The sequence below is a fragment of the Panulirus ornatus genome, chromosome 25 (assembly GCF_036320965.1).
Source record: "Panulirus ornatus isolate Po-2019 chromosome 25, ASM3632096v1, whole genome shotgun sequence".
NCBI lineage: Eukaryota > Metazoa > Arthropoda > Malacostraca > Decapoda > Palinuridae > Panulirus > Panulirus ornatus.
Genome location: NC_092248.1, coordinates 5,721,739 through 5,738,576, shown reverse-complemented (window position 1 = coordinate 5,738,576; position 16,838 = coordinate 5,721,739). Strand labels below are relative to the sequence as shown.

The 16,838-nt window shown below is 45.1% G+C and overlaps 1 protein-coding gene across 1 annotated transcript; it reads left to right on the top strand.

Annotated features, from left to right (window-relative positions):
- The first annotated feature begins 23 nt into the window (after window positions 1-23).
- LOC139757201 (DBH-like monooxygenase protein 1) lies at window positions 24-15,331 on the top strand. Its single transcript, XM_071677356.1, has 16 exons — window positions 24-166; window positions 989-1,196; window positions 1,559-1,666; window positions 5,016-5,165; window positions 6,044-6,214; window positions 6,883-6,969; window positions 7,376-7,571; window positions 8,076-8,180; window positions 8,853-9,016; window positions 10,140-10,257; window positions 10,644-10,768; window positions 12,180-12,316; window positions 12,966-13,114; window positions 13,322-13,464; window positions 14,128-14,266; window positions 14,899-15,331. Exons 2-16 carry the CDS (start codon window positions 1,005-1,007, stop codon window positions 15,063-15,065), a joined length of 2,151 nt encoding a protein of 716 aa, XP_071533457.1. The 5' UTR covers window positions 24-166; window positions 989-1,004; the 3' UTR covers window positions 15,066-15,331.
- Window positions 15,332-16,838: the final 1,507 nt, after the last annotated feature.

Genomic DNA, 16,838 nt, shown 5'->3' with positions numbered 1-16,838 from the left:
ACCTTGTGGGTTTACCATGTCGCCAGTTACTCACAGTTGCTCGAAGTGAGTAGTCATTGCCAGTGGTCTTTCCGCCGCCTTGCTAGTATTTTCTGAGCTTTTCTGGAGACCTTACGATACAGTGAAGCCACAGAGGACTATCGGTCCACCATCAGTGTACTTTGAGGTGAGAAATCACGAATTTTTTTTCCTCTGTTTTCCTTGAAATTATTGTTTATTCATAACTTACCTTTGCAGTGAGTGAAATAGATTGTCTAGGAGGGTAGGTGGTGTGTGGGTTCCTGCCTCCTTCAGTAGGGTAGGTGGTGCAGATCCTGCCTCCCTTGCAGGGTAGGTGGTGCAGGTTCCTGCCTCCCTTGCAGGGTAAGTGGAACAGGTTTCTGCCTCCCTCAGTAAGGTAGGTGGTGCAGGTTCCTGCCTCCTTCAGTAGGGTAGGTGGTGCAGGTTCCTGCCTCCTTCAGTAGGGTAGGCGGTGAAGGTTCCTGCCTCCTTCACTTGGGTATGTGGTGCAGGTTCCTGCCTCCTTTGCAGGGTAAGTGGAGCAGGTTTCTGCCTCCCTCAGTAGGGTAGGTGGTGCAGGTTCCTGCCTCCTTCACTTGGGTATGTGGTGCAGGTCCCTGCCTCCTTTGCAGGGTAAGTGGAGCAGGTTTCTGCCTCCCTCAATAGGGTAGGTGGTGCAGGTTCCTGCCTCCTTCAGTAGGGTAGGCGGTGAAGGTTCTTGCCTCCCTTGCAGGGTCGGTGGAGCAGGTTCCTGCCTCCCTCAGTAGGGTAGGTGGAGCAGGTTCCTGCCTCCTTCAGTAGGGTTGGCGGTGAAGGTTCCTGCCTCCCTCAGTAGGGTAGGTGGTGCAGGTTCCTGCCTCCCTTGCAGGGTCGGTGGAGCAGGTTCCTGCCTCCTTCAGTAGGGTAGGTGGTGCAGGTTCCTGCCTCCAGTGCACGGTAGGTGGTGCAGGTCTAAAGCAACTTTAAGTTTACGTTGCACTATCTTCAGACCATCTGCTAGCAACATGGCGGGCTGGGTCTTGTCAGCCCTCCTGACGGTGGCTGCGACGGTGGCCGGCGGGAGCGTGGGAGTGGATGCAGTGCCTGCCGCTCCTCTACCTCCCATGGACTTCCAGCATCGGGCGCTCCTGGATCAAGAGGGCACCTACTTCATGCTCTGGACGCCACGGGAGAAGGATATCATCTTCGAAGTCCAGGTTTGTAGGGGGAATGGTTTGTCTCATGACTTGGAAACTCTTACTGACCTCTGGCAAGTGGAGACGCTGCCTTAGAAGCACAGGGTCATCCTTGCCATCGATCTCAGTGGTGCTCTCAGATCGCACAACCTTCAAGTAAGAGGCCTGCTAAAAAGGCTCATTTTTTTTTCCTTCCCTAGATGAAAGAAAATGTATACATCGTTTTGGCTAGAGAAAGACATCTTATATGTGAAGTTACCATTCTCAGTCCATGATTTTCTTTTTTTTTTTTTTAGCTTTTATCCTTTTTTAACTTTTCTTTTATTTCTTGTTGTTCGAAGCGACGTTAGGAGATCACTACCTCGACTTTACTCCTCCTGCAGGTGGCGACGCAAGGGTACGTGGGGCTGGGGTTCTCCCCCAACGGAGGTATGAAAGGCGCCGACATCATTATTGGCTGGGTTGACGATGCTGGCCAACCCCATCTTCAGGTAAGGCCCCCACCCGCCCCCCTTGCAGTCCAGGGGAAGTTGCTGTGAGGTTATACCATAACAGGGGAGGTTGCTGGGAGGTCATGCCATGACAGGATGTCACCCAACACCACTTTTAAGTTACGTGGGGTTATGGGTAAGCTCAAAGGTCAAGCCAGAGCCCAATTCGTTTTCCCCATGGGTCGTCCACACCTTTGTACTCAAAGGTCGCATCGACGTACTCTAAAAAAAGTAATACAGGGATATACTTCATAGGACTGTGGAGAGTAAATATGCATCTTCGTCCTACCTCATGATTACCAGAGCGATGCCGCTCATGCAAAGTCAGGTAGCAACCACAGTTGCAGGTCAATACACGTACTAGAAGAAAAAAAAAAAGAAGGAGTTATCGGAGAGTTGTTACAAAGAGGTACTGTATAATAAGGCAGCGACAGTGTCGTTATAAACGCCATGGCCAAACCTCTCGGCTCTGACAAACATGTTAAGCAGTTGTTTACCTTCAAGACTCTTATAGATCCTGGGCAAGAGGACGAGATGGCGGTGTGAACTCTCCCCCGCCGATGGTTCCTGGGTCACAGGACGACATTTATGTAACCTGGAAAGGCTTCGAGGTGTTTATATAGTTTATCTTTGGATTAGTATCGAAGGATTTAATACTAGTAGCGTTGAATTGTGTAAATTGGTTTTGATACTAAAGGGTTTATACTTCTGAATTATGTACAGGTATTAAAAGGCTTAGATCGTCTGAGTTTATGTAAACTAATGTAGAACGTAAATTAGTACTTAAATTTTTTTTTCGCTAACTACAGCGCTTGGGTAAGAGTAATCATTTATTTAATGCAGATGCATATTCCAGCACTTATTGAACTAATCAGAAAAAAATATTACAATAGATAAATGCTAGAATAAAACTCAAGAGCAGAGATGAAAAGTCGTCATTCATAACGTTAAAATTCATAGCGTTGAAATCCATTGAGCAAAAGAATGTTTGCTTTGTCCTTGGCATATCATTGCCTATATCAGTTGCCATGCAAGACGTTCATTCTCAATCCTGTGCAGGTTAACAAAGGAGCCAAATTATACCATCACCTCACGTTGATAGTATGCATAGCAGACGTGTGTTGTGTACTGTGTGCATGGTGAAGATCTTACCACAACCTATCGCTACATAATGTCTTAAACGTCATCATAACCGGTGGGGGAAACATGACGATCTGAGTTCCTTATAGACCTGAGGTGTCTTCGTCCAGGATGGAAGGTAATCGGCCACGTACTGCGTCAATGGGACGAGTGAGTCTTGACATTAAGTCGTCCTCAGACATACACACACACCCTCTCTCTCTCTCTCTCTCTCTCTCTCTCTCTCTCTCTCTCTCTCTCTCTCTCTCTCTCTCTCTCTCTCTCTCTCTCTCTCTCTCTCAACCACCTGCACGGAACTCATCACACATGACCACGTTGAGGACTGGACGAATGAATATCTCAAGGGACTTTGACCAAAGAGCCATCAGTGTTGAGATGCCTGTCCACTTCGTCTTGCGTTAGTTTACTGGCAGTTGTAGATTTGTCTTCGATGCTGTCCTCTTGGATTGTGGCCAGTGAATTTATGTAGCATATATGTAGTATTTATGTAGTTTATGTAGTATATATAGTTCATACGTTTGAATATGTGTGTATGTCTTTCTGGGTATATATATATATATATATATATATATATATATATATATATATATATATATATATATATATATATATATATATATATATATATATATATATATATATATATATATATATATTCGTAGGAGTAGGTACTTCTGTACTGATTCCTCCCTCGCAACTACTTGAACTTTATACAACGTTATACAGCCTCTTTGCCGGCGCCAAAGGCCATTACAGATGCATAGAGGCATCCGGTGAGAAAGCGAGCAAATGAAGGTTTACTTTAAAGCCCCTTTGGATGCGTCTCCTGGTATGTGGATGTCCCCTACCATGTGTAAAATCCTCAGCATGTGGCTCTCTCCAGAGAAAGTTACGATCTCTAGCGCATGAGCAGAATGATGAAACTGCGACAGTTGCAGGAACCCGAACGTTTTCAACGAAGATTGCGTCACTTGAAAGGTTCAAACGAGTGAGTAGAGGCAGTAAAGTAAGATTAACGAGTCATTACATCAAACGGGGTGAGTAGAGTCAGGCAGCAGACTTAGTTCGGTGAGCAAAGTCCATTGTTCGTAGTAGGTAAAGTAGATGTAGGAAGGAGTGCCCACCCAGTTGTTACTATCGCCCTTCAAACCAGGTTGAACAAGGGTGAAGACCTTGCAAAGCTTCCCTGAAACTCGCGTCTGTTCATCCTTGTGTGGGGGGAAAGATAGAAAATGGAGGGTCGACTAGAAACTTTACCCTCCTTCATTCTACCTATGGCTCCTCTCCCTTGCCCCTCCATCTCTACCCTCAACTTAGCGACCCACTAAGACACATTGGGGACGTGATGCCCCATGCTCAGTGTCTGGATCCCATCGTAGCATACCAGGACAATGGAATGAGTTATGAGTACTCACTTACCACTACGACCATCAGTCTGTACAAGTACACTTATATAAAGTCATCCCACGACGCCAGGACGACCCCCTTCCTCTCCTGCTGGGGTTAGTCCCTGGAAGCTTCAAAGACGCGCTACCGACGTAAAGTGAGGAGTTCCTCGACAAGATTGTACAGCGAAAGTGGCTACTTTTCATCCGCGGCTCCGACACAATGAGGCTGAGTCTGGTAACACCCAAGTGCACTTAGAAATACTTATGAGAGGTTGCGCCTAACAAAACACTTAGGCATTATTCATAAAGTAGTCCCCAAGTGGACAGACTCAGCGATTTGGTAGGTCACTGTGGCCCTGTCAACCCCCGAATGCAAAGCCAGTCTACGCAGGGTAAGGAAGGCGTCGCGTAGGATTGGCTGACACTAGAAGTCCAGCTCTGTGATTGGTTACGGGTACATGCTGGCGCGTAGATTCATTTCACGTAATTCATTCGATGGGCATTCGGTTGGTAAATGGATTCTATGTCACATCTCTTAATCAAATTCTGCTCATGACATGATCATATTTCAATCCTCAATGAATCATTGTATCAAAATGTCTGGTCATATCTCATCACGCTTAGATTAGCCTCTTAGAATCTTCAGTTGGTCGATGACATTGCTTAAAGTTCTTCGTCAGTTTCTCTCTTGTGGTACGATGACTGAAACCCATATATCGCTCATAGCCCCGAGTACAACCGTCTTCAATTTTTGGTCTTGCCTGAAGGAGGAAAAAAAAGGGGACTTTACTTCACTCTAATTCTCACCCACCCTCCCGCAGGACCGGCATGGTGAGGGCAACTGGCTACCATCTCTGGACGACTCGCAAGACGTGGTCGTCCACGGAGGCATGCAGAATGACACCCACACCGTCCTCAGGTTCTCCCGCCTTTGGAACACCTGCGATGAGCCCCATGACTTCGAACTATCGGTAAGTGTCGGTGTGATCTTGCATCCTCTTCGTTGAGCCCCACGACTTCGAACTCTCGGTAAGTGTCGGTGTTATCTTGCATCCTCTTCGTTGAGCCCCTACGACTTCGACCTCTCGGTAAGTGTCGATGTTATCTTGCATCCTCTTCGTTGAGCCCCATGACTTCGAAGTCTCGGTAAGTGTCGGTGTGATCTTGCATCCTCTTCGTTGTGGTCGCAGTGTGTTGGAAAGGTGAGGACCAAGCGGGCCATGGCTCTCAGTAAGACACTCTCGGCTACGTGGGACGAGAACGCATTTGTTGAAAAAGAGCGCATGGACTGAGAGAGAACGCATGGGCTGCGAGAGAGAACCATGAGCTGGTTAAAATACTCTCCTGTTTGTTGGTCACACATGACATAGTACAAGTTTGAAGTTCTCCACTTTAAATAACTGGTGCGGAAACCTTTTTTTTTGTGTGTGTGATATCTGCACCAGCCAGCCAGCCACCCACATACTGTCCACTTCCCTCACCCTCCCTCACTATGGGAGTCAACTAACACAGATTCCAATTTCAGAAGCTTTTTAATTCATGTCTCCACTCCTGCCAGGAAGGCAAGATGTTGCTACTCCACTCCACCAAGACTCTGTGGTTTTGAGGAGACATACCCCTGACCTTGGAGGGTCCGTGTGCCTTGGAGGGTCCGTGTTACGTATGGTGTTCATGATTCTCCTCCCTTGTAGTCTCCTATGTCTGACCGTCCGTGACCATGTTTTCGATAACAGGTGACTGAGTCCTTGCAGTACTGTGGCGTAAGGAGAAAAATTACCATAAGTCCCACTGAAATTCGGTCTTAACGATCAACTCCTCTCATTAAGTAACTTCTGCCTCTCGTCCTCAGAGTGACACCATTCGGGTCATCTGGGCTTACGGCTACGAAGACCCCGAGGATGCGCAGACCATCACCATCCACAGTCGACGGGGGACCAAAAGCCTGTACCTCCTCGAACCACGCTTCTCTCTGCCCGAATTCACTGATGACGTCACCACCTGGGAAATTTACTCTCCCAACGTGAGGATTTATGATCTATCTATCTATCTATCTATCTATCTATCTATATATCTATCTATCTATATATATATATATCATTAATGAAGCCAAAAATATGGATTGAAGTATGCCTATTGTCATCCTAAATTAAGACGAAATATGATCTTTTTTTATTCATTAAGACAATACTAAAGATTTTATTTTACATGATCTAAGAATATGGATCTCATTTCCTTTCTGAGAACATTTCACTAAAGGAGAGATTATCTTCATAAAGGTTTTGTGAGTGATTCAGGAATTTCCGTGTGTGTTAGCAATCATTTTCTGTCTTTTTACACATGATGCAACAACCTGTGCGTTTCACTATGTCTGAATATCACGTTGAAGGAATACCATATATATATATATATATATATATATATATATATATATATATATATATATATATATATATATATATATGATCCAGGATATTCATTTCCTAGGGTGTGTATTTGTATAATGTCGATCACTCGTGAATATCGAACGGTATGCTAAAGAGAAACCCTCCTGTCCAATGTATACGAGACAGATATTCGTTGTCTCAAAGGAGCTCATTCACTCACGAACGAAGATCATGCATGGCGTTCGTGTGTGGCTTCGTGTGCGTATGTGTGTGTGTCTTGACTCGCCTCTTTTTGTCTCGGCAGGTGAGTGTGCCAGCAGATCTCTCCACGCTGTACTGGTGTAAACTCTTCAAGGTTCCTCCACTCCGACGCAAGACTCATGTGATTGGGGTGAGTTGATGTGGGGGGGACTGGCATGTCGCTGGTTGGAAGAGCGGGGGTGAGTTGGTGTGGGGGATGTGTGGGTGGTAGTAAAGGGATAGTTGCCTGGGGAGGAGATGGTGGGGTTGTGTGTGTGTGGGGGAGGAGTTGTGGGGACCGACCAAGGTGTAATAAAAATGCATTGGTTATGGATATGTAAATAGATATGTAAACACGAAGGTGGTGCGATACGTGTGAAATAAACACACACACACACACACACACACACACACACACACACACACACACACACACACCTCCCACCTCAACCGAGTGTAGAAGTCCTTCCCTTCACCATGCAGATAGAGAACCCCAAATAGGTCATGACACAGTTATGGTTATGTGATTCACCCAAGTCGACCACGACACTCCACAGTACCAACCAGTGATCGAGGAGAGGAACCTGGCACACGTGCACCATATGCTCCTCTACGAGTGCCACCTTGACGACGCCCACAGGCACTACGAGAAATGGCTGGGCATTAGAGGAACACAGTGTTACAGTGCCAACATGCCCGTCTCCTGGTTATCCTGCACCACCCCTATCGTCTCCTGGGCTGTTGGGTCTGAGGGTAAGTGTTGCTGGCGTTCTTTCGTTGGCGAGGGGCGTGTCTAGTGGGAGGGGAGGGGGAAAGCAGAGATGGTGAGCAGGGGGTATTCTAAGGAGATGTGATAACGCCGGCTGAGGGAAGGGATATATATATATATATATATATATATATATATATATATATATATATATATATATATATATATATATATATATATATATATATATATATATATATGTATATATATAAATATATGTATGTATTTATATATTTTTCACTCAAAACAGTGATTTGGTAAGACAATTTGGGGTCAGCATCGCCTGAGATCACTGACACTGTTGTGTCATATTGATCTATACACGTCACAGTGGCTCACTTAACAATGCTAACCCTCACCCTCCTCCTCCAAGAAAATATAAAGGAAATAAATTGATTCCTCTTTTGCCTCCATGACATGACTCGCACAGTAAGTCTTCACAAGCTTTTTCTCTGGAGTGGGATTGACTTGGAGGTTTGCTTTCACAGGAGAGGTATTCCCAGAGCATGTCGGCTTCCCCATTGGTGCTGATCACGGGGGCGCCAACTACTTCATGTTGGAGATCCACTACGACAACCCCTCCTACAAAAAAGGTATATGGTCGTGCTTGTCCTACAAGAATGGTATGGTTTTGCTTGTCTCCCCTCCTACAAAATTGCTGGGGTACTGTTTGTTTTTCTATTCGTTTTTGAAGTATGGGACCTTAAATTTCTCCCTTAAAAGAGAAAAGAAAAAAAGGAATGAAAATAGATGCAGGGTTTTACTTTCTGTTAGTGATACGTTTCGAGTTCTGGAGCCCAGTGAGTCAGTCCTTAACCTGCAGTGTCCCAGAAAAGCAGTGTAGCTAAACCTGTTTGATGATGTGTATATATTTTCCTATATTTCTGTGTCAAGCTTTGGGACGCACCAAGTCCACAGGACCATGCCCCTCCCTCCCTCCCTCCCTCCCTCCCTCCCTCCCTCCCTCCCTCCCTCCCTCCCTCCCTCCCTCCTCTCTCTCTCTCTCTCTCTCTCTCTCTCTCTCTCTCTCTCTCTCTCTCTCTCTCTCTCTCTCTCTCTCTCTCTCTCTCTCTCTCTACTATCTTCATACGAGCTTTGGATTTGACTCACTCGCTGCTCTAAGATAAAGTCTTACCTCCCCAGTGTGTGTGTGTGTGTGTGTGTGTGTGTGTGTGTGTGTGTGTGTGTGTGTGTGGATGTCTGCCCCACCCCTTCTCCCTCCTTCTTGCGTGAGGTGGAACCTTCTCATTCTCTCCCACCTCCAGGCATTGTGGACGGGTCGGGCCTGCGCATCTTCCACACCGAGAAACTACGTCAGTACGACGCAGCTACGCTGGCCCTTGGCCACAGCGTCTCGCCCACTCACATCATCCCTCCGGCACAGCGATGGAAAACCATTGCTCATTGCTCCAGCGAATGCACGCAACAGGTACCCGAACTTATAGCTCGTACCCTGATCTCTCCCGCGTGAGGAGACATTAGGAAGAGGCGAAAAAAAGAAAATTGCCTCATTTCCTCATATCTAATCACTATCTGTCATGTCCACTGCACCGAAATGAGACCTCCCGAACCCTCCTTAACCACGACCAAGGACCCCACACCCCCTTCCGTAGCTTCCTCGGACTGCCTCATCTACAGAAGGAATTCAAACAGCAGCAGACCATTGGTCCTTGGTTCATCCCAGGAGAAAGCACGTCGCTTCTTGTATACCACATAGCACCAGTTCGCTCTATCCTGTGCACTTCTCACGTCCTCCTGCGTGTGTTTACACCACACACACCCACCTAGTTGCTCAAAGCATCTCACACCCCCACTTCTATCTATCTATCTATCTATCTATCTATCTACCTATCTATCTCTCTGACGGCCGTTCCCTCCGGGAACTCCCTCAAGGGATTGGCCATGGCACTGAAGTCTCCTACATTGGTGAACTCCAGTGCCACTTCTTAGCCTTTAGTGCCACACGCTTAACAGGCCTCTCTGACGCCAGCATCTCCTCCTTTGCCCCCGCTCCAGCCCCGCCGCCCCTTGCCTGCGTGTGGCTCAGCGTAAGACAGAAGGGCGGGAGTTTCATGGACCCTGTTAAGCTGCACGGACTGCTGGCACTACACCTCCACTGGCAGAGGGTTTATCATGCACCCTATCTACATCCAGTTGGGTCTCTCCCTTCGCCCTGTCTCCTGTACTACTAATGCCCTGTACCCTTTCCGTTAGCGTCTCCCTTCTCTCCCTTTTCCATACGTCCAGACCATTTCAGAACACCCTCTCCAGCTGTCTCAACCGTACTCTTCTTAATACCACACACTCTTTCTTCCTTTATTATCATTTCTCACCCAATCGACCCTTCCACCCATCACAGTATTTCCCTCAGGCAAAGGGTCTTTGCGTCTCTCTCGTGGCAGGTAAAGTCTTGGAAGCTCTCGAGCCAAAGTAGGCAAGTGTGTGTATGTGTGTGTGTGTGTGTGTGTGTGTGTGTGTGTGAGATGACTGCTGAAGGTGGTGTCGGAACTCACACACCTCTTCTGATAGCTTGATGGCCTCTTCTTCTTCAGGGTTTACCAGAAGGAGGGGTGAAGGCTTTCCAGGCTCTGCTCCACGCGCATGTCCTTGGGACCGACATAACGCTGCGACACATTCGTCGTGGCCGAGAACTACCAGTCATGTTTAAAGGTAAGTGGTTCTTCATAGCCATAGAACAATGTTATATTTCAGTACCTGTTACTGGTAGTATATGTGGGTCTTGCTGTTACAACCAGCATACTTGGTTGACCTTATATGTTACAGTCAGCATATGTGCTTGACCTTACATGCCACAAAGCGGCATATGTGCTTGACCTTACATGCCACAAAGCGGCATAGGTGCTTGACCTTACATGCTATTAACACTGCATGTGACTGACCTTTCAATTTAGAACTAGCATACATCACTGGCCTTTGTCTATACGACCAGCCTACGACCAACGACCTTTCTTCCAACGCCCAAGCATACGTGGTTGACCTTACTTACCACATCCAATCCCCCGTTTTCTACAGGTCTGTCTCTTTCCCCATTCCAGACTTGAACTACGACTTCAACTACCAGCAAGTGCGGGTCCTGAGCGAGGAGGCCACTATCCTACCTGGCGACGCGTTCATCACTGAGTGTGGCTACGATTCCAGATCCAAGACGAAGCCTGTCTTTGTGAGTAATCCAGACTCGTATATTCCAGACTCGTTCATTCCAGACTTCTGTATTCCAGACTCGTATATTCCAGACTCGTCTATTCCAGATTGGTTCAATCCAGACTTCTGCCCTCTAGACTCGTATGTTCCAGACTCATATATATACCAAACGCGTATATTCCAGATTGGTTCAATCCAGACTTCTGCCCTCTAGACTCGTATGTTCCAGACTCATATATATACCAAACGCGTATATTCCAGACTCGTATATTCCAGACTCTTTCATTCTAGACTTCTGTCTTCTAGACTCGTCTATTCCAGACTTATATGTATTTATCAAACGCGTATATTCCAGACGCGAGATATTCCAGATTCGTTTATTCCAGACGTGGATATTCCAGACATGTGCAGTAGGGTTCATGGTGTTTGGCAATGGAAAACGGGGAGTGTTGTACTAACACGAAACCCCTTTGATTCTGCGAATTACTGTGCTAAAGAACGAGGACTAATAGTGAACTGCTATGTTGCGAATATCAATAGACTATGTTGTCATTGATGAGATAGATATGAAAGAGGTTTTTTCATCAAGGCAAAAGTAGATATAACAGATTTAGGCCACAAATAATATAGAAAGAATTTCTAATCTTGTGGGACATTGAAAAAAAGGGTCTTATATATCAGCTGTTTAGTGTAAATGAACACACTGGTTACGTAATAGATTAGGGCGAGAAGCGACAACAAATATCGCTTGACGAATGTCGTCACTTGATTGGTTGACCAAAGTTGCCAAATGTCATCATTTTTCCCCTCCAAACTGGTACCTCCTCTTGTTTTTTTCTTGCGTCTCATCACTCCTGTCCAGTAAAATAGGTTTCATGACTTTCTTTGGCTGGCTCATGATGATACACATGAAATTTGCATATCTCGAGGAACGTTACTAACCAACTGATTCAGCGCGTGGGTGCGATCCTTCTTTTTTTGGATCTTACTACGCATGTGCGCTAGATCCGGTCAAAATACTGTCCGGATTTATCGGATGCGACCTGTAAGTGATAGGAGCAAGACGCAATAGGAACCGGATACAAGGTTTACGTTTCTATTACTTTGAAAAAAAAAAAGATCTGTTTTGTGGGTAATATTAAAGGTTCAGGTTTATCCAGGTTTATCCTTTAGAAAAAAGAAGATAAGAATAGTCAAAATGGTAATCAATGATCCCTATCGACGTTTTCTGTTCCCCCCTATTTCTATGTCCACAGAGAACGGTGGGAAAATATCCCGACTTTTGGGTATGACTCATCTATACATCTCTCCTGGCCATGAGCTTAGTATAGGATTATAGACACACAAGTACTTGGTTTCCCTTACGTGAATGCACCATTACTTTGTCTTAGCCCTTGGGTAAGTGTTCTTTCTTCCTCTACCTCCTGCAGGGAGGGTTCAGCACGGACGAGGAGATGTGTCTGGTGTTCGTGATGTATTACCCTCGAGTGGACATATCCTTGTGTACTTCAGCATCCCCGTTGTCCACCCTCATATCTGCCTTCGGCCTTACTTCTACAGACAGTGAGTGAGTATCGTGCCACCACACCTCATTGGGTACTAGAAATGCCTTAGAGGTTTATAATGAGAAGTATTATACCTTCACGCTTTTTTTGGACTACTGGTAATACTTTATCCTTTTTGATGAAATAGTATTATAGCCACACTTCCTGGGGTACCACAAATTCTTCAGGCCTATGATGAAGATCTATTACAGACAGTCTTGCATGGTATTAGAAAGCATTCACCTGTATACGAGAAGTCATGTAAACAAATATATCACCACTTCTTCAGGAAGGTCTTCGATATGGACCACCGGGCCTTCCATTTTGCAAGTTTATCTCTCTCATGCATTGAGATAAATGATGATGAATTCATTTTCTCATAGGACTGTCAATATGTTATCTCGTACAATGATGTACGATCTCGAGGGCTATATATATATATATATATATATATATATATATATATATATATATATATATATATATATATATATATATATATATATATATGCCTAGGATCTCTACAAATCAAGACACACTCAGTCTGTAAGATCACACGTAATCTCTTGCGTTAAGATGCAAAAAAAGAAAGAAGTTATTTTTCTATTTTTTTTTCATCTCACAAGAAGCGTATTTCATCAGTCTATTGCGTACTCTCCCCCAAACCCACAGGCCGAGCGGGATCCTGGATAATCTCGAAGTGGACGAGGCGCAGGAGACGGAGCGCGCCAGGAAGATGAAGGAGGCTGGGTACGACCAGAAGCTGAAGACTCTCTACCTGCACCAGAAGTTCCATGGGGTCAACGTCAAGTCCAATGACTGTGAGTAGGTGTGTGTGTGTGTGTGTGTGTGTGTGTGTGTGTGTGTGTGTGTGTGTGTAACCCCTTAAGCCTGGCGTTGCCTTTGGGTGGGAGAGAGAGAGAGAGAGAAAGAGAGAGAGAGAGGACTTTAATGTCTGACATATATTTTCATAACGGTGTATATAAAAATACATATATATGTACTCTCTCTTTTTCTACGCCTGGCAGCTGCTCTCAACACCTCCCTGTACGACGTTCTTCACGACGAAGCGTTTTGGAAGGACGACGAAATGTTAAAGCGACTACAGGAGACAGTCTTGTACAGTCCACACACGGGTAACTGTAGAACCCACGGCAGAAAGGAACTCAAGGTGAGTTGAATGCCATCACAAGTCGTACCGTCGTGGTCAAGGGGTCGTACCGTCGTGCTCGAGGGTCATACCGTCGTGCTCGAGGGTCGTACCGTCGTGCTCGAGGGTCGTACCGTCGTGCTCGAGGGTCGTACCGTCGTGCTCGAGGGTCGTACCGTCGTGCTCGAGGGTCGTACCGTCGTGGTCGAAGGGTCATACCGTCGTGCTCGAGGGTCGTACCGTCGTGCTCGAGGGTCGTACCGTCGTGCTCGAGGGTCGAACCGTCGTGCTCGAGGGTCGTACCCATTTCCATAGGTGCTGTCCGTCAAGGTGGCAATCACTCGATGAGAAAGATTACAGTGAAAGTCATCTCCCTTCGACTGGGCTGACTTTGTGATCTTCCTCATCCAATGTAATCATAGTTCTTTGACGGGCAATAAGTAATTTTACCAACCTTCTTCAGTTTATGTTACGATCAACTGGGATAGTAACCCCGCTCAGTCTAATGTAATTTACTTTCACGTGACTTATAAGTCGTGCCTTACACTGTTAGACCATACTGTCGGTGTCATGTGCAAAAATGCAGTAACACACCAGGCCATATGGTTATGTATGTTAGCGTGGCGTCTTACAGGTTCGAACTCCACCCCACTTTCCCTCTCACTCGCATGTCTCTGTTTCTAGGCCACAGGGAAACGGACGTACGCCTACCCAGACTTCTTAGCCATCAAGGGCGCGGACCAGCGCTGCGAACACGAGGCGTATCAAGGAGGCAACGAAGTGGACCTCGAAGCTTATCTAGTCGGCAACTCCCTGGCAGAAAGTGAGTCCGGAAAAGGGGTTAGAAGAAAAGGAACACCTCTCTCTCTCTCTCTCTCTCTCTCTCTCTCTCTCTCTCTCTCTCTCTCTCTCTCTCTCTCTCTCTCTTTCTCTCTCTCTCTCTCTTCCAGGTGTTTGCTTATCTTTCTGTTCGAATCTATGTTATTTTTTTTGCGAGTCTGGGGTCCTCCTCCTTTCCCCCCTTTAAATGCCGGAGCCACACGGTTTTTAAGAACAAGGATTAGAACTGATGTGTGGGGGTAAATAGTATATCTATCTATCGACATATCTATCTACTCGAGTATATGTTTGTTCTAACACATATATATATATATAGAATTTTAACTTAATCATATAATCAAGTGGTAGAAAGTAAATTTTGTCTATAGATGAATTAGAAATGGATAGCGAGGGGCGAGGACAACGTAACAAAACAAAAAATTTATTTTTCAAACTCAGTTTTGGTTTCATGATATCAATGACGTCACTGTATGTCGTCATCAGGACTGACGTCATCATCAAGTGTGGGACGTCTCCACGTGTGCCGTAGCTATATTGTATAGGCACACTTTATGAAGTCATAATCATCTGTGTTATGGCAATACTTCCTCCCCCTGATATCTTTCTTGTCAACAGGTTCTATGTCGTCATCACAGTCCGTGACGTCAGGGAATGACGGAGCTCTGACGTCAGAGATGAAAGGCGTCGACCCCTTGGGCGCAGGCGCACTACAGGCTGGACTGTGCTCCCTTCTCCTGCTATCCTCCCTACTCGTCTCCACTTTACACTTACCTCACTTATAAAGTGCTCCTTCAGTTGTATTACTTAAGAGAAAAAAAGAAAAATAAGAGATCTGGTGTAGTGTAGAGGTTTATCATATGGTATAAGTGTATTTGGAACGCAGTCAAGGAACATCTCATTCGAAAAGCGTCCAGCATTCCCCTGCTGCTTGAAGTAGCGCAGCCTTAAATCTAAAAATAAAAGAAATCTATGAATTCCCATTGCTATTGGGCGGTCAAGGATAGTACTGTACTGTAGATAAATATGTATGGCTTTGGTTAACGGAGTACATAGATTTTTAACTTCTAATTGATATATAAATGTTATATATCAGGATAAGTTAGGGTTCGCCTGGTCCTGGACTTCTCAAAGCCCCTTATACTATCAGGATCTTCCTCACAGCCGATAGTATTAGTATAGTATCAGGAGGTCAGAATATTTTGATAACAGGGACGAATATTGTGTATATTATATGCATGATGATAAATGGTTGTATACTCATATATATATGTATACTCATATATATATATATGTGTCGGAGGTGGAGGGAACGAGGAGAAGAGGGAGACCAAATTGGAGGTGGAAAGATGGAGTGAAAAAGATTTTGTGTGATCGGGGCCTGAACATGCAGGAGGGTGAAAGGAGGGCAAGGAATAGAGTGAATTGGAGCGATGTGGTATACCGGGGTTGACGTGCTGTCAGTGGATTGAATCAAGGCATGTGAAGCGTCTGGGGTAAACCATGGAAAGCTGTGTAGGTATGTATATTTGCGTGTGTGGACGTATGTATATACATGTGTATGGGGGTGGGTTGGGCCATTTCTTTCGTCTGTTTCCTTGCGCTACCTCGCAAACGCGGGAGACAGCGACAAAGCAAAAAAAAAAAAAAAAAAAAATATATATATATATATATATATATATATATATATATATATATATATATATATATATATATATATATATATATATATATATATATATATATATATATATATATATTATATGTCGTCTTTGTTATATAGTGTGTGTGTGTGTTGTGTGTGTGTGTGTGTGTGTGAGTCCCCACGTATGTGTCATTTTAAATTTGCGTCCCCATTACTTCACGATGTTCGTTAATGTGTCCCCATTACCACAGTGTCCCCCCCCCTACAAGGATATACCCCCCCGTCCCCCTCCGTCCGTCTGTTAGTGTCCTGTTTCCAGCTTTCTACATGGGCCTCCGTGGTGTAGTGCTTAACATGACTGACCATGATGCACGCAAAGGCTCATCCGGGTTCGAGTGCTTGGGGGCAGCAATCGGCCCACGTTCAAACACAGGTGTTCATCCTCCCCCTGGGGCTGGTGTGTGTTTGTGTGTATACGTATACATACACGGGAGTAAAGGCATGATACAATTCATATACAAGGGCGAGAGACGGGGCAACACAAGAGTATAAACTCTTGTAATACAGAACCAGTAATCAAACAATATATAAAATAGAATAATAAAACTTACTTTATGAGAACTTACAACATAAGAAAAGTATAGTGTGTTTGATACTAGTTGTATTAAACACACTATATGGTCGTATGGTCGTTTTACTAATCTTTATATTTCTCAAAGACTTCGAAGCCTAATAAGACATGAATAGAGATATTACTTCGTAATATCTCTATTTAACGAATGCTCATTCGAAGTGTTGAGTATAATCTTAAACTTTTCATAATGTTTGAGTTTGTCAATCATTTGGGTACGTTTTCTTTAATGCAATAATACTGCGTCTAATCATTAGATGGCAGCATAGTCGAACTTTACAT